We start from the raw sequence: 22,269 nt of genomic DNA, 5'->3' as shown, positions 1-22,269 counted from the left end.
ACATACTTTCTCAAAACCATTTTAATTACAATTTACTTCTAAGGGCAAATACTTTACTTTCATGTCTTCATATCAATATAATATCAAGATCCTAGTAGATGTCCAAATAACCCACTGTGTCCTGGGTCTACTTATTCACCACCTAAAGGGAAGTGCAAAACAGCAAGTGACCTTTATCCAGAAACAAAAGTTGAACCCATTGCAGAAAAATAGCTAACATTACAGGAATCATCAGTGTAACTGCTTTAGCCACTGACCGCTACCATTAATGTTATAGAAGCTGCTGCTAGTTGTTGTGAGCTCATGAGCTAACTGGCTATCCCGCTCTCATTGTGCTGGATTAGCATTGGAAGCATTGAAACTGATGTGTCCAGGTGACAAGACCCATCTTTATTTATCAGACATTACCGTCCTACCAGTCCCACACAGAAACAAGACAGCCAACACACATAAGCCAGGCTTGACCTGGCCTGGTTTATAAATACTGAAAGTTGCTTAGAAAGTTGCTCAGCATGGGTTACGCACGTTTTTGTACTTACGCTACGTTTATAAATGAGGCCCCAGGTCTTCTGCTCGTTTGGGTTGGTTGCATCTTGAACTGCGCATTGATTTAGAACATGTACTGTAGATGCTTATGGTGTTGGGCAGAAATAATATATACCTCTCAGCCAATCACAGTCGAGTATTCATTCACACAAGCCTTTGTATAAATTGCAATTAATAAGCACACATCTTTTACACAGGTAGGCCTAATTGATAGCAAGTAACAATCACATTCTGGAACCGTCATTCTGAATTCTTAGATTGCAATTTCCCTGGGTCCAGACCTTTGTATCCACTCCACCAAGTTGACTGATTGCTAAACTAAGACTGTGAATTTTACTTTCCATTGTCTTATAATGAATGTATGTATATAAATAAATAAATAAATAAATAAATAAATAAATAAATAAATAAATAAATAAGTTAGGGGTATGTCAACAAACCAGTCACATGACCAGCAGTATTTCCTGCAGAGTCTCCCTGACTTGCGCTCCGTGCCGCGCTGCTTCTCTTCCCTCCTGCTCACAGCCTAGAAGACTCTGCATTAGGAAAATATTACAGAAACCAAAGCCCCCCACGCCACGACAGAACCTGGTTAACGTCGCATTTCTTTCCCCATTCTTGGTGTGGATATACGTTTTACAGCCGCCGAGATCCATAATGGCGACCGCTTTGGTACCGGGCAGTGCGAGCTGCGGGCCCAGCCCGGGGTCGGGGGAGCTGGTCCCGGGGTCGGGGGAGCTGGTCCCGGGGTCGGGTGAGCTGGTCCCGGGGTCGGGTGAGCTGGTCCCGGGGTCGGGGGAGCTGGTCCCGGGGTCGGGGGAGCTGGTCCGCGGACAGGCCTTCGATGTCGGGCCTCGCTACAGCAACCTGTCCTACATCGGGGAGGGCGCCTACGGGATGGTCTGGTAAGACATTTATTCTGCTAAGAGGTGGCCACAAATCGGTGTTATTGCAGACTTCAGCAATCATTGCGAATAATTTCAGTGGAAGACTATAGTGCTAACTCCTTCGTTCGTGTTTACTTAAATTCGACTAAACTCACTTGGATCGGCCTTAATACGCTTGTAGTGACACTGGTCTACCCATTTGTGACATTAAAACCCATGTGTCTCAATAATGTATTGACGGCTAGAATGTTTAGAAAATATACATGTTTTAAAGCAGTGATGGTCAATTAGATTAAAAAGTGGGCCGTTTCATTAAAATATCAACATGTGGCGAGCCAAGTCTTAGATGGGAACAGAGTCCGTCTGTAGACTAGCAGGCAGGGGACGGTCTAGATGCACTGTGGCTGGGCTGAGGCCGGTATTAGTTGGGAAACTCCTTAGCCTACATTTTGTCAAGTTATGGTAACAGTGTCTTTCCCTAGTTGTCCTCTTTATTATGGTCCTCTCTCTACCGGGCCCTCACTGGCTGTGGCGCTGGGTATGCAAGTTCTAGTGAATGCATTTTTGATTCCCTCAACACTAGGACCACACCCCCCACCGTCCCCCCAGACTTCAGCACTAGGACCACACCCCCCACCGTCCCCCCAGACTTCAGCACTAGGACCACACCCCCCACCGTCCCCCCAGACTTCAGCACTAGGACCACACCCCCACCGTCCCCCCAGACTTCAGCACTAGGACCACACCCCCCACCGTCCCCCCAGACTTCAGCACTAGGACCACACCCCCCACCGTCCCCCCAGACTTCAGCACTAGGACCACACCTCCCACCGTCCCCCCAGACTTCAGCACTAGGACCACACCCCCCACCGTCCCCCCAGACTTCAGCACTAGGACCACACCCCCCACCGTCCCCCCAGACTTCAGCACTAGGACCACACCCCCCACCGTCCCCCCAGACTTCAGCACTAGTACCACACCCCCACCGTCCCCCCAGACTTCAGCACTAGGACCACACCTCCCACCGTCCCCCCAGACTTCAGCACTAGGACCACACCCCCACCGTCCCCCCAGACTTCAGCACTAGGACCACACCCCCACCGTCCCCCCAGACTTCAGCACTAGGACCACACCCCCCACCGTCCCCCCAGACTTCAGCACTAGGACCACACCCCCACCGTCCCCCCAGACTTCAGCACTAGGACGACACCCCCCACCGTCCGAGTTCTGTGTCAATAACGTTGGCGCGCGCACCCTTGCTCGTTGCTAGCTATGGGCACACTCGAAAAACTCTAAAAAGTATGATATATGTGGATTTCAAGTTCAGGAATTACATGGTTTATGATCACCAAGCTCTGAAGTTGTCCTGTAAACACCATAGGTCCTTTCGCCTCTGCATTTCGAAACAACAGTAACTTGTAAACAGTACTAATTTCACCGAACATACAACAGCCATCCCTTCACGCTGTAAACCTCCGCGAAATTCTGATTCGGATGAATTTCGCGGAGGTTTACAGTATTTTGCCTCCTTTCATATTTTGGAAATTGCTCCAACATAAATATACTACAAAGCCGGGTGCGCTTATGTACGTCACTCATGAGAAAAATGCTGTGCTTTGCGCCAGATTGCTCCCGTCGGTATGAGATGAATGGTTGCAAATTCTACTCATTTCCAAGAGATCCCAAAGAGTTGGAAAGATGGATACGAATAATAAGTTGAGTTGAATTGCAGACCGGTGGTCTGTCCGCTCCGAGTAGGAAATGAGTCCTTACCCCAAGTGAAGGAGTTCAAGTATCTGGGGGTCTTGTTCACGAGTGAGGGAACCATGGAGAGGGAGCCTGGCCGGAGAATCGTAGCAGCTGGTGCGGTTCTGCAGTCGCTTTACCGCACTGTTGTGATGAAAGGAGAGCTGAGCCAAAAGGCAAAGATCTCGATCTACCAGTCTATCTTCGTCCCCACCCTCACCTATGGTCATGAAGGATGGGTCATGACCGAAAGAACGAGATCACGTATACAAGCGGCCGAAATTAGTTTTCTCTGGAGGGTGGCTGGGGTCTCCCTGAGAGATCGGGTGAGAAGTTCAGTCATCCGGGGGAGAGACTCGGAGTAGAGCCGCTGCTCCTTTGCGTCGAAAGGAGCCAGTTGAGATGGTTCGGGCATCTAGTGAGGATGCCTCCTGGGCGCCTCCCTAGGGAGGTTTTCCAGGCGTGTCCAGCTGGGAGGAGGCCTCGGGGTAGACCCAGGACTAGGTGGTGGGATTACATCTCTGCACTGGCCTGTGAGCGGCTAAAGATTCCCCAGGCAGAGCTGGTTGATGCTGCTAGGGAAAGGGATGTCTGGGGCCCCCTGCTGGAACTGCTGCCTCCGCGACCCGACCCGACCCCGGATAAGCGGATGAAGTTGGATGGATGGATGGATGAATTGCATATGGACAGTGCTACGTTGTGAAATGTCATAACCAAAGCCTCTTATTAAGGTGAGCTGGTTAGGATGGTATTAGCTGGTCAGACTGGTCTTAGCTGGTCTGATCCGCAGGTGCGCCTGGCTATTCTTACTGGTCCGTAACCCTAACCTTAACCCCTAACCGTAGCCTAATATAGGCTCACTTATGATGCTAACTCACCGTAATGATATGACCGGTCCTTTATGCTAGCCCTGACGACACCTAACAGCTCCCCCTGTGAATAGCGGCATTTGTCTACATGGCCAGATCTAAAATGATTGTCAGCACGTGGGATGCACTTCTTGTTATTGCTTAAGTATTCTGCCAGCCATGCAATGCATATCGGCATTTTCGTAGGTGTACTGATTTGTAATTTGGTTGTATTGTGTTAGATGTTAGCTGGTAGTCAGCAAGCTCGCAGAGGCGCACAAAATGACATCATGCATGCCATATGTAGTTCTTTACCACCTTGTTACAAAAAATATATACATAATTCGGATTGTGATTGAAAATGAACTATGATCACCAGAATCAATAAAGTTTGTCTCTAAGTATATCATATTTAATGCATTCTACAAAATTTTCGATGTAGACCGAGATATAACCTTTCAGAAAATGTGCTATGAGAAATCCCATTAATTCTCTCGGCATTAGGAACACTACCGCTAGAGGGCGATGAGATTACTTTCCCTCCCTATAATTCAAAAGGTTTAGTACTAGCTAATGTTAGCTATTCTAGAGTTGGCTGTTAGAGTTCAATCAATCAATCAATCAAAGCTTTATTTGTATAGCGGTTGACTACAAAGCCAGAGATGGCATGTGAAGCTGAAGGTTAAGTTAGTTAACGGAAAGCTAATGTTTGCAGATATCAATCTTGATTTGGGACCTTTGTTGGAACATCAAAATCAAGACTCGATAGTCTAACAATAGCATTAAACATCAGTGCTAAAATAAAAACTCCCCCACTCACTTCAGGAGGCAGGGTTTGAAGGACTTTCTCCAGGATCTCCCCAATTTGCTCCACGGTTTTCCCTGCTGGCCTCATGTTTTATAATAAAGGTCTTTAAGACGGTTGTAAAGCTCACTGGGAGTCTCCCTGGGTGGGACATCTGGCGGTAGGCTTCTTCATTGATCTCATACTTTGTCAGGATAGCTTCATTAACCCGATCATGATCCAACGACCTAACACGCAGATAGGGCACTGAATGTGTGGCCCACATGAGACATTAAAAGCATCAAGAAAAAGTGCAAGAAACAATGATGGGTAATGATGAGTTTGTAATTCTGATAGTGTGTTCTGCCAGTTATTTAGAATATTTCAGTTCTCAAGTGGTATTTTCATAGCGATCTTTTAACACTGGAGTCAACAGGGACTTCCGCATTCTCCCAACCAGAGGACCGACATGGTGGCTGTGTGATTAAGGAGAATTGAGTGTCATTTGTGCTGTTTTCTGGATTTCCATAATTGAATGAATAACACTTAAAACATGTCATGTTCATATTCATGAAGAAAAAAATCACTCCTTCATTACCACAGAGGAACATGCATCATGGGTGGGGGACAACATGTTTACTGCTGCATCTGGTTTGTGTTTCAGACCAGGGTCCCATTTCAAGCTCAAATGAACATTTGGATGTGAAGGACGATTATTGAGGTGGTTGAAGTGTAGAAAATGCTAAACCTCCTGGTACAGCTAGCTTTCCCCCTCCCCCCACTTCCACATTGTCATGGCAACAGCCTGTTGCATAACAAGTCACACTGGCTGCAATGTAAAGCCTTGAAGTCAGTTTCCTTGGAAACAGTGCCCCCACTCATCCCCCCCCTCCTGGGCAGTAAGCCTTCATGAGAGAGGAAATGATGCAGCTCCGTGCAGATTCAATTTGCAATGTAGCTTATTTGCATGTCAAATTCCCCTGATCTAGGTTTAGCTCCTTAGACCCCTCAAACATGCTGTATTAACGAGCCTAGAATAGGGTTAGGGTTATATATGCAGAGCAGTTCATAAAGTGCAGAAATGTCCATACTTCCTTATTAGTCTGATAGATCTGATTAATGGAAATCCCAGCGTTTATGGATGTGACATTTGTCAGAGCATTATTTTGAGGCTTCTTTTGACTGATACCCTCAAACAATATTATCCAATTCTTCCAAATGTAATCCAGTTAACTGGGGACGTGCACCTGACTCTGTAAGTTGTGTTATTAGTTAGAATAACAGCTGCTGGATTTGGCGATGTTTACCCTGACAGCTTTATCATCGCAGTTCTCTGCCCACTACAGATGTGAACAACACTGTTTTGCTACAGAAGATCCCCTTTTACTTGATGTCAGCAAGAGCGGGTTAAAGTAGAAATATTCTAGGCAATGTTTTGTCTTATTTGGCTAGGTTATTAATGGAATGCGTTTAACAGTAAAATTAGGCTAAAATATACAATTGGCATACAGGCCCAATATTAGAGGTCCCATGGGCAAGCCACTTTGGATAATAGTAGTAGTAGTAGTAATAATAATAATAATAATATAGATAATGGGCCGTATTGGCCACACTTTCATTTTTCTAATGTGCTGTTGAATGCAATACAATACTTTAGACAAAGTCTATATTTTTTAAAGGCTCCAAGAAAGATCTGCCACTATGGTTCCCTCCCAGCCACCCACTTGCGCTGGTCCGTTTGTGTGGGTGAACTACTCCGCTGCTCCATCTACCCCTCCAGGATCGGTCCTGACCTCCGCCAGTGTGAGGGAGAATATCCAAACTGGTCTTTAATCTGTGCCAAGAGAGTTTCTCCTGCCCACACACTTCTGTAGGACTGAGTGGAGTGGAACAGCTTGTTAGTGGCCAATAATAATTATTCTTGCAGGAAGCTCGCCCACTTTCTCTGCTTTTCTAGCAACGTGTTCTGTTATTACTCTCTCTCTCTCTCTCTCTCTGTGTGTGTGTGTGTGTGTCTCTCTCTCTCTGTGTGTGTGTGTGAGTGTGTGTGTGTGTGTGTGTGTGTGTGTGTGTGTGTGTGATAGGGATGTCACGAAAACTGATGCTTTGATTCCGATTCTATACCAAGTGTTAAAACTAGGGATGCACCAATATGAACATTTTGACCTATAGATACTGATAACAGATATTAACATTGCTTTTATGGCCGATAACCAATATTTACCAATGTCGATATGATCTGTATGAAAGCACGTTTCTATGCTAATCAAATGTTGTACATCCCAAAAACACGTGTCACCTCACTTGTGTAGCAGTTTTGGAGAAGTTATTTAGAAGTGAATGTTTTAGATGGATAGACAATTTATTAATCCCCTGGGGGAAATTCTATGTATCTAATAGTTCACGGCACAGCACAATATAGAACAACACAGCAATACACAACACAACAAGAGACTGGCTGCAAATTCAATCAATCAACGTATCATAAAATGTGAGCCTATGATAAAAAAGGGAGTAAAGTGTATTTATTATGAACAAATACATAATAATTGAATTCCAGTTTTCCGTTAAAGAAAAGTTACTTGTTTTATATACTGTTAATTATAGTTCTTAGAAAGAACTTGGAATTGGCCAAAATCTGAATCGGCAGGTCAGACAATTAAAACAATCGGAAATCGGAATTGTACAAGAAAAGTGCAATCGGTACATCCCTAGTGTTAATGTCAGTAATTTTTAGCTTCAGTTATTATACCTGGTGAGCATACGATAACGGCATGTAGGCTAGTTGATGACAAGCCTACACCCGTTCTCTCTCACATGGGTCTACTACATGGTCGTTGTCTGAAATGTCCTTTGTCTATCTGTTGTCCCGTTGTTTGACAGCTCTGCCTACGACCGGGACAACAAGGTGCGTGTGGCCATTAAGAAGATCAGCCCGTTTGAGCATCAGACTTACTGTCAGCGCACCCTGAGGGAGATTAAGATCCTGCTGCGCTTCAAACACGAAAACATCATCGGAATCAACGACATCATCCGCACACCAACCATCGACCAGATGAAAGATGTGTATCCTTTTCCTCACACTTCCTATGCCTCAAATCTGTCTGGCTTGTTAACTCAGAGTAGGAAAGATCTTTGTCTATTCAATTTCATTTCATTCTGTGGGTCAGAATGGTATGTAGACAGTATGTGATATCCTTTTATTTCAAACAATCTATTATTGTTGCTGAACTTTATGCAGACCAACGGAAAACCCTGATGTGAATTGGGCTACCAAGGAGTTAACTACATACAAATTTGCGAGGCGTCTGCCTTGCTGTTTTTCCAACCTGCCTTGCAGAATTGATAGATTAATAGATAATATTAGTCATTATCCCCCCGCTAATTTAAGCCTAATGATGCGTGCAATTTGCTCATCATCACCTGCATTTCAGAGCACGACCTCAATCCGTAATGTGCGCAGGGCTATAGCGCGCGCCTATAGCGATTTAGCAGATACTTTTATCCAAAGCAACTTACAATAAGTACATTTATCAAGACCCCAAGTTTTGCCCCCATTGCCGCTGAAGTCTATTACGCTGAACACATGGCCAGAGCAGTGGGTGAGTTTCACCTACATAAAGTAAACACACTACTGTATACACTATAGATCAGACATTAAAAAGTGCATAGGCCAATATCTATGGTTGGCTGTGTACCTGATGGTACATCTTCATCAGTGCATTCATATTTTTCACTAAAATAATATAAAACTTGCTGTCCATCCATTTGCCAAACCAGAATGGGTTAATTGGGAAGGTTGGTCAGGAAGGTCAACCGGCAGTGAGCAGTGCTATGTGCAGATCCACAGGCAAGTTTGAACTCATTTTCCCACCGAAAAAAAACCCCTTGCTATGTAAAATCTCCTCTGAACACCTCTTTAACACCTTAACATCGCTATGCAGCTACATTGTCCAGGATCTGATGGAAACAGACCTCTATAAGCTCCTGAAGACCCAGCACCTGAGCAACGACCACATCTGCTACTTCCTGTACCAGATCCTGCGAGGTCTCAAGTACATCCACTCAGCCAACGTGCTTCACCGAGACCTGAAGCCCTCCAACCTGTTGCTCAACACCACCTGCGATCTCAAGGTACACCCACCAGCTCCTCTGAGAAACACACACACTTAATATTAGTCGTGTGTAAGCCCGTTTAATGCAATGAAAGAATAAGTAATGTGATACAACAATAGGCAAAATGGGGAAATATTTACAATATCTCGACATTGGGATTATTTGAAGCAGGGTTACCAAACCATGTCCTGGAGGGCCATACACCTGATGTGTGACAAATGAAAGGAGAAACCAACATGGTGTGTTAGTAAGGTGTTGGGTCACCACAACCCGCCAGAACAGCTTCAATGCATAGATTCTACAAGTCTCTGGGACTCTACTGGGGGGATGGCACACCATTCGTCCAAAGAGATTCCATAATTTGGTGTTGATGATGGTGGTGGAGAGCGTTGTCTAACATGTCATCTCCCATAGGTGTTCAATTGGGTTGAGATCTGGTGACTGCGAAGGCCATAGCATATGATTCACATCATGTTCATACTCATCAAAACATTCAGTGACCCCTCGTGCCCTGTGGATGTGGGAAGAGACCACTCCCATCAGGATAGAGACATGCATCCCACATGCAAACAAACATACAGAGATTCTTGCCATTAATAGTATGATAATATTGACGAAAGCATTTGTGTCAGCCGGACTTGATATGGAATTGATTCCCGACCACTGAACATAGTCTAATGTCATGGTGTAAACTGTCACCACGTGGGCGGAGGTTTACAGTGGTAGTGCGGTTGACGAAACAGTTCTGTTTCAAATGTAACTGAGACCAAGTAAAATTAAACCATGAGCTTCCTGTCTCGGAAAAAGCTACTGAAAGCTAAAGAAATTTGCGCAATGCGAAAATGTCGATCTAGCTCAATACTTGAGCGATCATTGAAATCATGGTCTCTGTGTTAGGTTCATGTTAGACATACATGTAGCGCAAATAGGGCTAATGTGAATACCATACTATGCCTTTAAGCAGTGCAGGTTTTCATTAATACTCTTAAGCCTGAGGTATACTTGCTTTTAACTACGCATGTATTTATCCACCACGCATCTTCTGCCTTTGGAGCGTCGGCTGTGGTTGATTGGGCAGGTTGTCAGAAATTAACATGCCGCAAAATACGCGCTTGTGTACGCGTGTGTGTTGTCAGAACATCAGGTACACGCAGGTAGATGCTGAGCCCATACATTCAAATCTGATCAGTGGTCCCACTCTAGCCCTTCCTCTCATCCTCCTCCCTCAGATCTGTGACTTTGGTCTGGCTCGCGTGGCTGACCCAGACCACGACCACACCGGCTTCCTGACGGAGTACGTGGCCACGCGCTGGTACAGGGCGCCCGAAATCATGCTCAACTCCAAGGTAAGAGCCCCCCGATGGAAGGATGAATGGAACATCACTAAACCACACTACGGCTTGGCCATCACAATTCTTTCATGCTAGAAACCGAAACAAATGCACCCAATACTGAAACGTTTACAACTCTGTTTCAACAATGTTGAACAACCAACTATTGGTCTGACTGGAATTATGATTTAGCTAGATGTACGTATGGCCATTCAGAATGCACGTGCCATTACACAGTAATGCGTCCATATATCCCCCCAGAAGCCGAGATTCAAGTAACAAAACCATAGAGAAAGAATGAATGGGGAAATGTGTTGTACCAACTATTCATACTGTGTTTTTATGATTTATGTTTTTATCCTTCTCCTTTTATGTAAAGCACTATGTGCGACATGGTGCTATAGAAATAAAATGACATTGCCCTTAACTGAATGGCGGTCAGTGGGCGGTTATTTTCGTGCTTATAACAACAGTAATTGACACCAAACTGCTAGATTGTGAAGCCAAGAGGAATCCAATGATGTCCACCTTGACATTTGGTCGATTTTACTGACCGCTAGATCGACCGGAAGATGACATTCAACAGCTGTACATGACTTTGTGTGCGTTCACCACCACGCTGGCATCTTAGGGGAAACACTGTAATGTATATCAGACATATTCAGCTAAGTATTTTGACCTTTCTTTATTCCCACAGTAAGTTAAAATACTAATAGTAGGCTACTGTATCTGTAGCTAGCTAGCATGGTAGGCCACACCTTGGTACTGTACGAGAAATGAGCACACATATTGTAAGGGGGGTCCTAGCGGGTCCGAGATGGTACTGTAGGACTGTAACTTTCGCAGGTCGCGCAGTGTGAGAGGGTTCACCGACATTATGATTTTAAAAATCCCACAGTGTGTATGCCAGACTTTAGTGATTCAAGGCCACATCAAGGTTCACTGACAGGTCTGTCTGTCTGTCTGTCTGTCGTGTCTCCCTCTGTGCCCAGGGTTACACCAAGTCTATTGACATCTGGTCGGTAGGCTGCATCCTGGCAGAGATGCTGTCCAACAGGCCCATCTTCCCTGGGAAACACTACTTGGATCAGCTCAACCATATTTTAGGTAAAGTGTCAACCAATATTGCACCTCGTGACGATTTCACAGTGAATTTCAAACCGGGAACAAATGACTCAGAGGTGCAAACTGCAAGGTTCTGGGTGATGCTAAACCATACACACTAGAACTTCCTCAGCTAGAACATGATAACAACCAAGACTGTCATCATGTTCCGATAGCTCTTCCACTGTGTCAGCACTTATTGTTATGTAGCTAGCATATTCAGCACAATCTTTTATATTGGTCTGGGAGATGCATCACCTTGCAGACTTGAGGTTTGATATGAAAAATAATGGGGAAAAATTGTTACAACAAAACACTAAAGACTATTCCCCTTTGTCATACAGACATGCTTTAGCAGGGTTCACTTTTTATCTGCTGTGAGATATTGAATCTTTCGCTGTGGTGAGAAGCAACTGCGATCAGATTAGAACACAACCTGTCAGCAAACCTCTTTCTCCTCCTTAGACGCTGTTGTGAACATTACTGCACTTCAGAAAGTCTTCATGTGGATGTTGTTTTACCTCGTAACTTGATTTGTTGTAGCACCTCATCAAATACTGTCATTCTCAGCACAGTACTGTATTTGCAGGTCAGGACGTCAGGGTAAATAAGAAATTCATCACCAATTAATTGTTTCTCGTCTGATCTTATTTTTATTGACTACCCTGGATGAATTAAGGTTGGATGAAAAGGAGTCCCATCCTTGTATGGATGACTGAGCAGTGGACTGCTGGGGCTTCCTCCTCCTGCTGGGAGCATTAACATCCTGCAGCTGCAGACACTTGGAAATAGACTTGATTGTCTTTCCTGTGCAAAATGTAAAGCTGATGTGGTTGAGAGCAGAGGGGTCTCCTTGATATTTTTTCATATTTAATACATTCCCTGGTTTTCATCATGATCACATGTATTGAGGCGGATATTGTGTATTGCATAGAAAATAATAATGCAATGACGGGACTTCAACACTCATGACACAACAAGTGTTCATCCCTAGCTGCTAAGAACAAGGGGATCAATACGATGTGTAACAGGTGTGGGTTAGAGAGAGAGTAACACTGGTTTATGTTATAATTCTGTCCCCCCCTCCCCCATGCTGTGGTCCTCAGTTATCTGTGGTTACGTTATAAATCTGTCTCCCTCCTGTGCTGTGGTCCTCAGGTATCTGTGGTTACGTTATAAATCTGTCTCCCTCCTGTGCTGTGGTCCTCAGGTATCTGTGGTTACGTTATAAATCTGTCTCCCTCCTGTGCTGTGGTCCTCAGGTATCTGTGGTTACGTTATAAATCTGTCTCCCTCCTGTGCTGTGGTCCTCAGGTATCTGGTTACGTTATAAATCTGTCTCCCTCCTGTGCTGTGGTCCTCAGGTATCTGGTTACGTTATAAATCTGTCTCCCTCCTGTGCTGTGGTCCTCAGGTATCTGTGGTTACGTTATAAATCTGTCTCCCTCCTGTGCTGTGGTCCTCAGGTATCTGGTTACGTTATAAATCTGTCTCCCTCCTGTGCTGTGGTCCTCAGGTATCTGGTTACGTTATAAATCTGTCTCCCTCCTGTGCTGTGGTCCTCAGGTATCTGGTTACGTTATAAATCTGTCTCCCTCCTGTGCTGTGGTCCTCAGGTATCTGTGGTTACGTTATAAATCTGTCTCCCTCCTGTGCTGTGGTCCTCAGGTTACCTGGGTTCTCCCTCTCAGGAGGACCTGAACTGCATCATCAACATCAAGGCCAGGAACTACCTGCTGTCCCTTCCCCTGCGCTGCAAAGTTCCCTGGAACCGGCTGTTCCCCAACGCCGACCCCAAAGGTCAGGGGTCAAACTATGACTTGGTTTCATTTTGGCGGCTGACTTCACACCAGATGTTTGCAAATCTGCAGATGATAGGGGTGTAGGCTTTTTCATTCTGAGCTGCACATGTGCAAATCCATCTCGTTTAAAGGTTTCCAACTTCACCCCCGTCGCCCCCCCAGTGTTTCCAAGTGCTATTATGGTTTGTGTCGCTGGCGCAGAGCCAAAGCCATCCCACATTGTACAGTAATACACTGAGGTTAACATGCTTAACATGTACATTAATACACTGAGGTTAACATGCTTAACATGTACAGTAATACACTGAGGAATAGAACAATAATACACAGCCTCTCATGACCCCACAGCCTCCCATGACCCCACAGCCTCCCATGACCCCACAGCCTCCCATGACCCCACAGCCTCCCATGACCCCACAGCCTCCCATGACCCCACAGCCTCTCATGACCCCACAGCCTCCCATGACCCCACAGCCTCCCATGACCCCACAGCCTCCCATGACCCCACAGCCTCCCATGACCCCACAGCCTCCCATGACCCCACAGCCTCCCATGACCCCACAGCCTCCCATGACCCCACAGCCTCCCATGACCCCACAGCCTCCCATGACCCCACAGCCTCCCATGACCCCACAGCCTCCCATGACCCCACAGCCTCCCATGACCCCACAGCCTCCCATGACCCCACAGCCTCCCATGACCCCACAACCTCCCATGACCCCACAGCCTCCCATGACCCCACAGCCTCCCATGACCCCACAGCCTCCCATGACCCCACAGCCTCTCATGACCCCACAGCCTCCCATGACCCCACAGCTCTGTGGAATCACACGTCTGAGGTGGAGAGAACGACAGCGGGAATGAGTCTGTTATGAGCCTGTTATGAGTCTGTTATGAGCCTGTTATGAACCTGTTATGAGTCTGTTATGAGCCTGTTATGAACCTGTTATGAGTCTGTTATGAGCCTGTTATGAACCTGTTATGAGTCTGTTATGAACCTGTTATGAGTCTGTTATGAACCTGTTATGAGTCTGTTATGAGCCTGTTATGAGTCTGTTATGAGTCTGTTATGAGCCTGTTATGAGTCTGTTATGAGCCTGTTATGAGCCTGTTATGGAACCTGTTATGAGCCTGTTATGTCCACAACAAGCAGGACGGTACTGAGTTTGGCCAACCTCCCTGTGAACCACAGCCTGTGGTGTCCAGATGAAGGACCGTCCTCTCCGACGGGAGACGAGTTCTGAATGAGTGCTCATGATCCCTGAGGAGAAAGCGCTATTTGCTATAGTTGACTCTCAAACTAGCATCCAGAAACAAACATAGTTACCTAGTTACCTAACATTAGATATTAATTTCTTTAGTTCCAGAAACTAACGTAGATGTTTCTTTCTAGCTGGTCCTGGCTTTGCAGCTCCTGGTTGGTTTTCTGTCTGCTAGCTCGCATTAGGAACATGGCTAACGCTACCGCCTGCGTGGATGATGAACTTCCTTTGTGCTTTAAATCATGCCGCCTTGTGGCAGACAGAAAAAACACAGAAATAACACAAAAGACAGTTTCCCTGCTGAAACTGAGCCTTGTGTTTAAGACGTCCTTGCGCAAATGGCTGTCCACTTAGGTTATGAGTAGCACTTATTCTTTTTGAATATTGAATTTTGCTTTGTAAATTGTAATGACAGATTGTACAATTGGATAATTGTATTTTTATTCAGGATGAACGATTCTACACAGGTGTCTTTGCTGCTTTGCTCCCAACTTTGTATGTGTTGCACAACTTGCTTGCCAGTAGAGGACTACAATGGAAATAAGTCGGCTAGACTTCATTGTGTTAGTCCTTGCCAGAATGGTTTTAAATTAATGCATTGTTGCCCAATGGGGTACAGCATTTTATGCATTTTAACGTTCTTTCAAATAAAGTCAATCAATCATCTTCCCAGACATGAAAATGCATTTTTGATGGTATGGCCTCATTAAAAGACATAAACAGACATGAGAACTCTTCTAGAATCCAACAGCTAGCGTTAGATGTAGTCTACAGTCAACTACATTAAATTGTGAATGGTTAGGGTTAGCAGGATAATGGGATGAAAACAGATTGCACACATTTCTGCTGTTTGACCAAGTCACGGTTTTCAAATTAAGAGGAGAAAAAAATTAATGAATCAATTTGAATCTGACCAGCCAGATTCTACTCCTACTGGTGCGACCAATGAAAAATAGTGGTCCAGTGGGCAGATACATTTATGACCAGTTTAGTTGCACTCTGGAGCACTGATTTGAGTCAGGAGGACTGATCACTCTCTCTCTCCCTGTTTGTGTAGCGCTGGACCTGTTGGATAAAATGTTGACCTTCAATCCCCACAAGAGGATTGAGGTGGAGGAAGCCCTGGCCCACCCCTACCTGGAGCAGTACTATGACCCCACAGACGAGGTACAACCCTAGCCTGACCCTAACCCTGCCCCTGACCCTAACCCTGCCCCTGACCCTGACCCTAACCCTAACCCTAACCCTGACCCTAACCCTTCCCCTGACCCTAACCCTAACCCTGACCCTGGTCCTGAACCTGTTTGGTCCTCTTCATGTTTCCTCTGTAGCCTGTAGCCGAAGCGCCGTTCAAGTTCGACATGGAGCTGGATGATTTACCCAAGGAGACGCTGAAGGAACTCATTTTTGAAGAAACCGCACGCTTCCAAGCAGGATTCAGGTGCTAACCTCCCACACAGGTGAGTCTGCTAACAGCAGAGCCGTTAACAACCTTCTTCAGTTGAGATGATAGTCCTCAGGTGCTAAACCTTTGGCTGAATGGTAAATGATCCCCCAGGGTAGAGTAGTGGGTGTGATAGATACAGCGCATTCAGGAAATATTCAGACCACTTTTTCCACATTGTGTTATGCTATGTATAGGGATGAGATGGTATGGGTTTTTGCATTATGGTACGGTACGGTATCTAATTACACGGTACTGTTTACAGTATTTCACGGTACACGGCATTTCACCTCCCCAACACACAAAAAAACAAGTACTTTACTTTGAAGGAACTACAGTGCAACACATGATGGAAAATACACACTATTGTAATTAAGCTCAGTTTATTAATAGCAAGCTTATATGAAATTATAAAATTAACTGTTGCAAGCAACTTGAAATGTGAAGTTTCAGCAGCGCATTATTGTGTAATACCGTAAACACAGGGAATGTCATGGTTCTAATACCGTAAACAAAGGGAGTGTCATGGTTCTAATACCGTGGACATTTTATACCGCGGTTCACGGTTTTACGGTATACCGTCTCATCCCTAGTTACGTACTTGTTCTAAAATGGATTAATATTCATTTTCTTGTCTCGCCCCGAGGGGCTGGCGAGACAGGGACGGGACATCTGTCTGTCTGTCGTCCGCACCATGGGCTTGTGTATTTGTTGACGTTTTTGACCAATCAAATTACGTTGGTGGGAGAAGCTAGGAAATAGTTAGTTTTTACCTCCGCCCCAGCGGCAGCGCACGGCGAGAGGTAATGTTTTCAGTGGCGCGTCCATCCGTCTGTGCGTACGTCTTTCAGCAGGATTAACACTACTGCACCGATTCTCATGAAACTGGGTGGAGGGGTCTAGCATGGGCCAACTGAGAGCTGTTAAAGTTTCATTGTTATTTCGTTCTCTGCTGGTCTTCTCTTCCCCAGATGACGCTCTGGACTGGCTTCTGCTCCGCCTCCCTGTCCCCTGCCTCCGCTGTGCTGTGGTTTCTCCCTGGGTGTCACCTTGTCTGTCCACTCTGCTCAGGAATGGCGTCAGGAATCAATCCCTCTCTCTCTCTCTCGCCTCCTCCCTCCTCTCTTATCCCTGTGTGGCGCCCTCCCCACCACCATGTCTATGGGTTGAGAGGGTCACCATGTCTATGGGGCGAGAGGGTCACCATGTGGCTTATCAATGTGGAGGTGCTTGTGTGTTTTAAGCCAAGATAAACAAATGTTTTTTTGTGTCTCAAAGGCTTTGGCTCCGACTATTCCTGTTCAATAAGAACTTTGTCTATTCAAATAATTTGTGAATTTGCCGTTGTGGTTTCAGTGCAATTGTTACTATAGTTACCATCGCGGCTGACTATGAATTGTCTTTAAAGCTGCAGTATGTAATATTTTCGTAAGATTTTAAACATTTAAATATTTTGTTAAGATAAATCGAGAGGGATAGTGATTGCGCTCCTCTGAAAACTGTGTCTTTGTAGACCACTCTGGCTCTGATACAGCAACTGTAATAATGATTATAATTTGGTGTCTGGTCGACACCAGAGCGTTAGAGAAATAAAAAACTTTAGGCTGAGGGTGCGTCCTCCCATAGAGGCGTGGCCACACCAGGTTCAAAGCGTGCGCGCCTGCTGAGAACCAGTCAGCAACACGGGGCGCTCTCCTATGGCCTTATGGGAGTGGGCGAACCCAAACCCTGAGGGCGAAGTAGACTGAACCCATGGAGTTTTTCCCGCTGCTATCCCGTATCTAGCTCGTAGCTCTTAGCACAGTTTCCAACTTTAGCCAAGCTATGACTGGGGACTTCGATGTTAACTTTCAGAGACCCAATTAGCTGATTTGTGCCATGAATGCACAGGATCATTTGCAAACGTCATGGGCCAATGTGTGTGGTTTTCATGAGCAAATGCATTTTGAGAGCTCTGTTCTGTCAATGGGCCGCTTTTTGGGCTTTTGTAATCCCTAACACCGGGCACATGCACACGGACGTGCGCACACGCCTGAAACACAACATGGGGAGATCCCCACGGCTGACGTCTGGTCTTAAAATGTAAAACTTTTGATGGATTTACTAACAGAACAGCTGGAATTTATGTGCGTACACTTCCATAGACTTTTTTTTTTAGCTTTTGTAATTTGGTATGTTTTTGTGTGGTCAGCTGGAGGCTCTCCTTGCCTGTTTGAAAAAATTGGATCCCACAAGAACAGGTGACCTCCACCAACAGTTTCTCTTCATAGGTGAGAAACAACAAAAACAACAAAAAACTGATTTGATGACTGACAACGCATTTTGTTTGGAAAAAATAAAGTGTAGTGCCTCCTTTGTTCTCTCTGTAGTGAACCTTCTGTTCTCTCTGTAGTGAACCTTCTGTTCTCTCTGTAGTGAATCTTCTGTTCCCTCTGTAGTGAACCTTCTGTTCCCTCTAGTGAACCTTCTGTTCCCTCTAGTGAACCTTCTGTTCCCTCTGTAGTGAACCTTCTGTTCCCTCTGTAGTGAACCTTCAGTTCCCTCTGTAGTGAACCTTCTGTTCCCTCTAGTGAACCTTCTGTTCCCTCTAGTGAACCTTCTGTTCCCTCTGTAGTGAATCTTCTGTTCCCTCTGTAGTGAACCTTCTGTTCCCTCTAGTGAACCTTCTGTTCCCTCTAGTGAACCTTCTGTTCCCTCTAGTGAACCTTCTGTTCCCTCTAGTGAACCTTCTGTTCCCTCTGTAGTGAACCTTCTGTTCCCTCTGTAGTGAACCTTCTGTTCCCTCTGTAGTGAACCTTCTGTTCCCTCTGTAGTGAACCTTCTGTTCCCTCTAGTGAATCTTCTGTTCCCTCTGTAGTGAACCTTCTGTTCCCTCTGTAGTGAACCTTCAGTTCCCTCTGCCTCAGTCTCTGTTCTCTATTTGCCTTGTAACAATATGACTGTGCCCTTTGCATGACTGTTAAAAGCTCTGTATACAAAGATGATGTAAGTGCCACATGGTCGGGCGTTCCACCTGGGAATCCCTGACTCTTCTAGCGTTGTGGTCTCAGACTCTTCTTATTCTAGCGTTGTGGTCTCAGACTCTTCTTATTCTAGCGTTGTGGTCTCAGCCTTCCTAATCACAGGGTGCTTGTGTTTTTCTGTTTCTTTTTACTTTGACCTTCTGTTTTGGGTTTTGATTCTGCCTTCGGTATCTTTCTAAACGTGGCTCCTCTTGTTCTGGTCTAGAAATTTCATAGCAGTTTTCCCTTTGCATGCGAAAGCTCTGGTTTCGTGGTTGCAGTAGAAGAAAGATTTGTCTATTTGCCATGGGAAACAGCACTGTTATACACAACCCATGTTCCTGGGAAATTAATGAAATCACTCTACACACCTGCACAGGATGAAATATCTGAAGACACATCTGTACCTCTGTAGTTAATTTTTGCTACTCAGTCCAAACGAATGCCAACATCTCTCTATCTATATACATATTTCATATTTAATGCCAATCATATTCTCGATTTTAAAATGATGTCCACTGGAGCTATTTTCATTGCACATCATTTATACTTGAATGGTTAATATGTGTATACCGTTAAGGGAACAATACATTGCCAATCGGATCAAAGAAACACTCAAAATAAGATTTGAACATGCTTTAAAACATGATGATTTGATAGCACCTGTCCCATGTGAAAGGAACCGATTGCGAGTGTAAATCATTGAGGCATTATTTACGATGAAAAGATATTTACGTTGAACATATATATTTGCCTTTCTCCATTTGCAGTGGCCAGTTAATTTGTTTACAATGACTGCAGTTGTGTTTGCTGTGTGAACCGGTCATCCTGAGGTCCATCATTCCTGTGTGCACCGGCAGTCCCCGTCCCAAAACTCCTTTATGCAATGTAATGCATTGTGAGGTACAAAGACCAACAAGTACGCAAATGAACAAAGCTAACAACTACCCATTACAACGATTTATAGAGGCCAGCGTTAATTCAGTGTTGTCTCGTTCTGTTCTGGCTCCTGTTTTAAGTAACATTGCACTTACAGCTTCGTATACTAGAATACCTAGAAACTTATTTTGTGATTCTGGTCTTATCATTTTCTTTGTAACTCTTTTGACAAATGTTAACTGCAGTTGCTTCAACAATCCTTACAATGCCATCTTTGGGACATGGGTCAGTCCAGAATCAGGTGCCAGTAGGTGCCAGGCCTTAACTCACCTGCAGATGGCGACTTGTACTCCGGAAGAACCCACTGCAAATCTTTTGTAAGATAAGCTTCTGCTGAGTCTGTGTGCAAGAAGATAAGCTTCTGCTGAGTCTGTGTGCAAGAAGATAAGCTTCTGCTGAGTCTGTGTGCAAGAAGATAAGCTTCTGCTGAGTCTGTGTGCAAGAAGATAAGCTTCTGCTGAGTCTGTGTGCAAGAAGATAAGCTTCTGCTGAGTCTGTGTGCAAGAAGATAAGCTTCTGCTGAGTCTGTGTGCAAGAAGATAAGCTTCTGCTGAGTCCGTGCTTGTCTGGTTTTTGTGCCTTTTTAGGCTTGTATTCCAAGAGTTGATGTGCAGTTTGGTTTAGTCAGAGATCTGTTGTGATTACAGTATATTCTTGAATAATTATGAGAAAAATCACAAAAAACCTATCTTCACTCTCAGTTATGTAATTATAACATTAATTTTGTTGCCGCATCTTTGTGAGTGTGAGTCTATATTGAAAGATGAAAACTGAAAAGTTTCTATTTTTGCTTTATCCTCCCCTACACTTTGACTTGTTTCTTTTTGATGTTTTGTGCAAATGTTTTTTTTATTGTGAAGTGAATTATGTTATCATATAGTAGTCCAGTTTAAGTTGTTTCAATGAATGGAACTACTTCGCTGTATGTTTCAGTAGAAGAACCAATAGTAGAACCTTAAATTGTGAATTTCACAAGATGGAAAAAACATCAGTATCCAAAACCCCAGGCCATAGAAACAGTTCGCTCTTTCATGTGAAGGATTTGACTTGAACAAAACAAGATGTTTAAGACTGTCACTTATCATATCAGTATATCAATCAGGTTTTTTGCATATCTGCCATGACATGTAACCTAGAAATTAAACACTGCATCTTACTGCATCTTATTTCATGTTTAGCGGTGTCTTTTTTGAAAACATTTTGAACGCTATACTGTATAATTGACATTGTCCATTGCTATTTTGACAAAATTGCATTTTGTTGCTATTTCCTCACCTCTCCCTACTCCTCCTTACCCATCCTCCCCTCTCCTGACCCCTCCTCTGGTCCTCCCCTCTCCTGATCCCTCCTCACCCCTCCTCACCTCTCCTGACCCCTCCTCTGGTCCTCCCCTCTCCTGATCCCTCCTCACCCCTCCTCCCCTCTCCTCACCCCTCCTCCCCTCTCCTCACCCCTCCTCCCCTCTCCTGACCCCTCCTCCCCTCTCCTCACCCCTCCTCCCCTCTCCTGACCCCTCCTCCCCTCTCCTCACCCCTCCTCGCCTCTCCTGACCCCTCCTCCCCTCTCCTGACCCCTCCTCACCTCTCCTGACCCCTCCTCTGGTCCTCACCTCTCCTGACCCCTCCTCACCTCTCCTGACCCCTCCTGACCCCTCCTCCCCTCTCCTGACCCCTCCTCACCCCTCCTCCCCTCTCCTGACCCCTCCTCTGGTCCTCCCCTCTCCTGATCCCTCCTCACCCCTCCTCCCCTCTCCTGACCCCTCCTGTGGTCCTCCCCTCTCCTGATCCCTCCTCACCCCTCCTCCCCTCTCCTCACCCCTCCTCCCCTCTCCTCACCCCTCCTCACCTCTCCTGACCCCTCCTCACCCCTCCTCCCCTCTCCTGATCCCTCCTCACCCCTCCTCGCCTCTCCTCACCCCTCCTCCCCTCTCCTCACCCCTCCTCACCTCTCCTGACCCCTCCTCACCCCTCCTCCCCTCTCCTGATCCCTCCTCACCCCTCCTCGCCTCTCCTCACCCCTCCTCCCCTCTCCTCACCTCTCCTGACCCCTCACTCCTCCTCCCCTCTCCTGACCCCTCCTCACCCCTCCTCCCCTCTCCTGATCCCTCCTCACCCCTCCTCACCCCTCCTCACCCCTCCTCCCCTCTCCTGATCCCTCCTCACCCCTCCTCACCCCTCCTCACCTCTCCTCACCCCTCCTCACCCCTCCTCCTCTCTCCTGATCCCTCCTCACCCCTCCTCACCCCTCCTCACCTCTCCTCACCCCTCCTCACCCCTCCTCACCTCTCCTGATCCCTCCTCACCCCTCCTCCCCTCTCCTGATCCCTCCTCACCCCTCCTCCCCTCTCCTGATCCCTCCTCACCCCTCCTCACCTCTCCTGATCCCTCCTCACCCCTCCTCGCCTCTCCTGATCCCTCCTCACCCCTCCTCCCCTCTCCTCACCCCTCCTCCCCTCTCC

General features: G+C 45.9%; 1 protein-coding gene across 1 annotated transcript; it reads left to right on the top strand.

The window, feature by feature from the left end:
* Window positions 1-1,373: 1,373 nt before the first annotated feature.
* On the top strand, window positions 1,374-20,925 carry LOC311324536 (mitogen-activated protein kinase 1). The gene is made up of 9 exons (XM_084457006.1): window positions 1,374-1,451; window positions 7,695-7,877; window positions 8,756-8,945; window positions 10,157-10,273; window positions 11,251-11,365; window positions 13,031-13,162; window positions 15,484-15,593; window positions 15,758-15,886; window positions 16,842-20,925. The coding sequence occupies exons 1-8, from the start codon at window positions 1,444-1,446 to the stop codon at window positions 15,872-15,874; spliced, it is 972 nt and encodes a 323-aa protein (XP_084313132.1). The 5' UTR covers window positions 1,374-1,443; the 3' UTR covers window positions 15,875-15,886; window positions 16,842-20,925.
* The last annotated feature ends 1,344 nt before the right edge of the window (window positions 20,926-22,269 follow it).

This window comes from Borostomias antarcticus (genome assembly GCF_949987555.1).
Source record: "Borostomias antarcticus genome assembly, chromosome: 23".
Taxonomy (NCBI): Eukaryota; Metazoa; Chordata; class Actinopteri; order Stomiiformes; family Stomiidae; genus Borostomias; species Borostomias antarcticus.
This window is presented reverse-complemented; position numbering and strand designations above follow the sequence as displayed.

What these genes read in the sequence shown, in the direction of transcription:
- LOC311324536 (XM_084457006.1), top strand. An exon ending in ATCGACCAGATGAAAGATGT is followed by an intron (nt 7,878 to 8,755) that starts GTATCCTTTTCC and finishes ATCGCTATGCAG; the next exon opens with CTACATTGTCCAGGATCTGA. An exon ending in CCCCAACGCCGACCCCAAAG is followed by an intron (nt 13,163 to 15,483) that starts GTCAGGGGTCAA and finishes CTGTTTGTGTAG; the next exon opens with CGCTGGACCTGTTGGATAAA.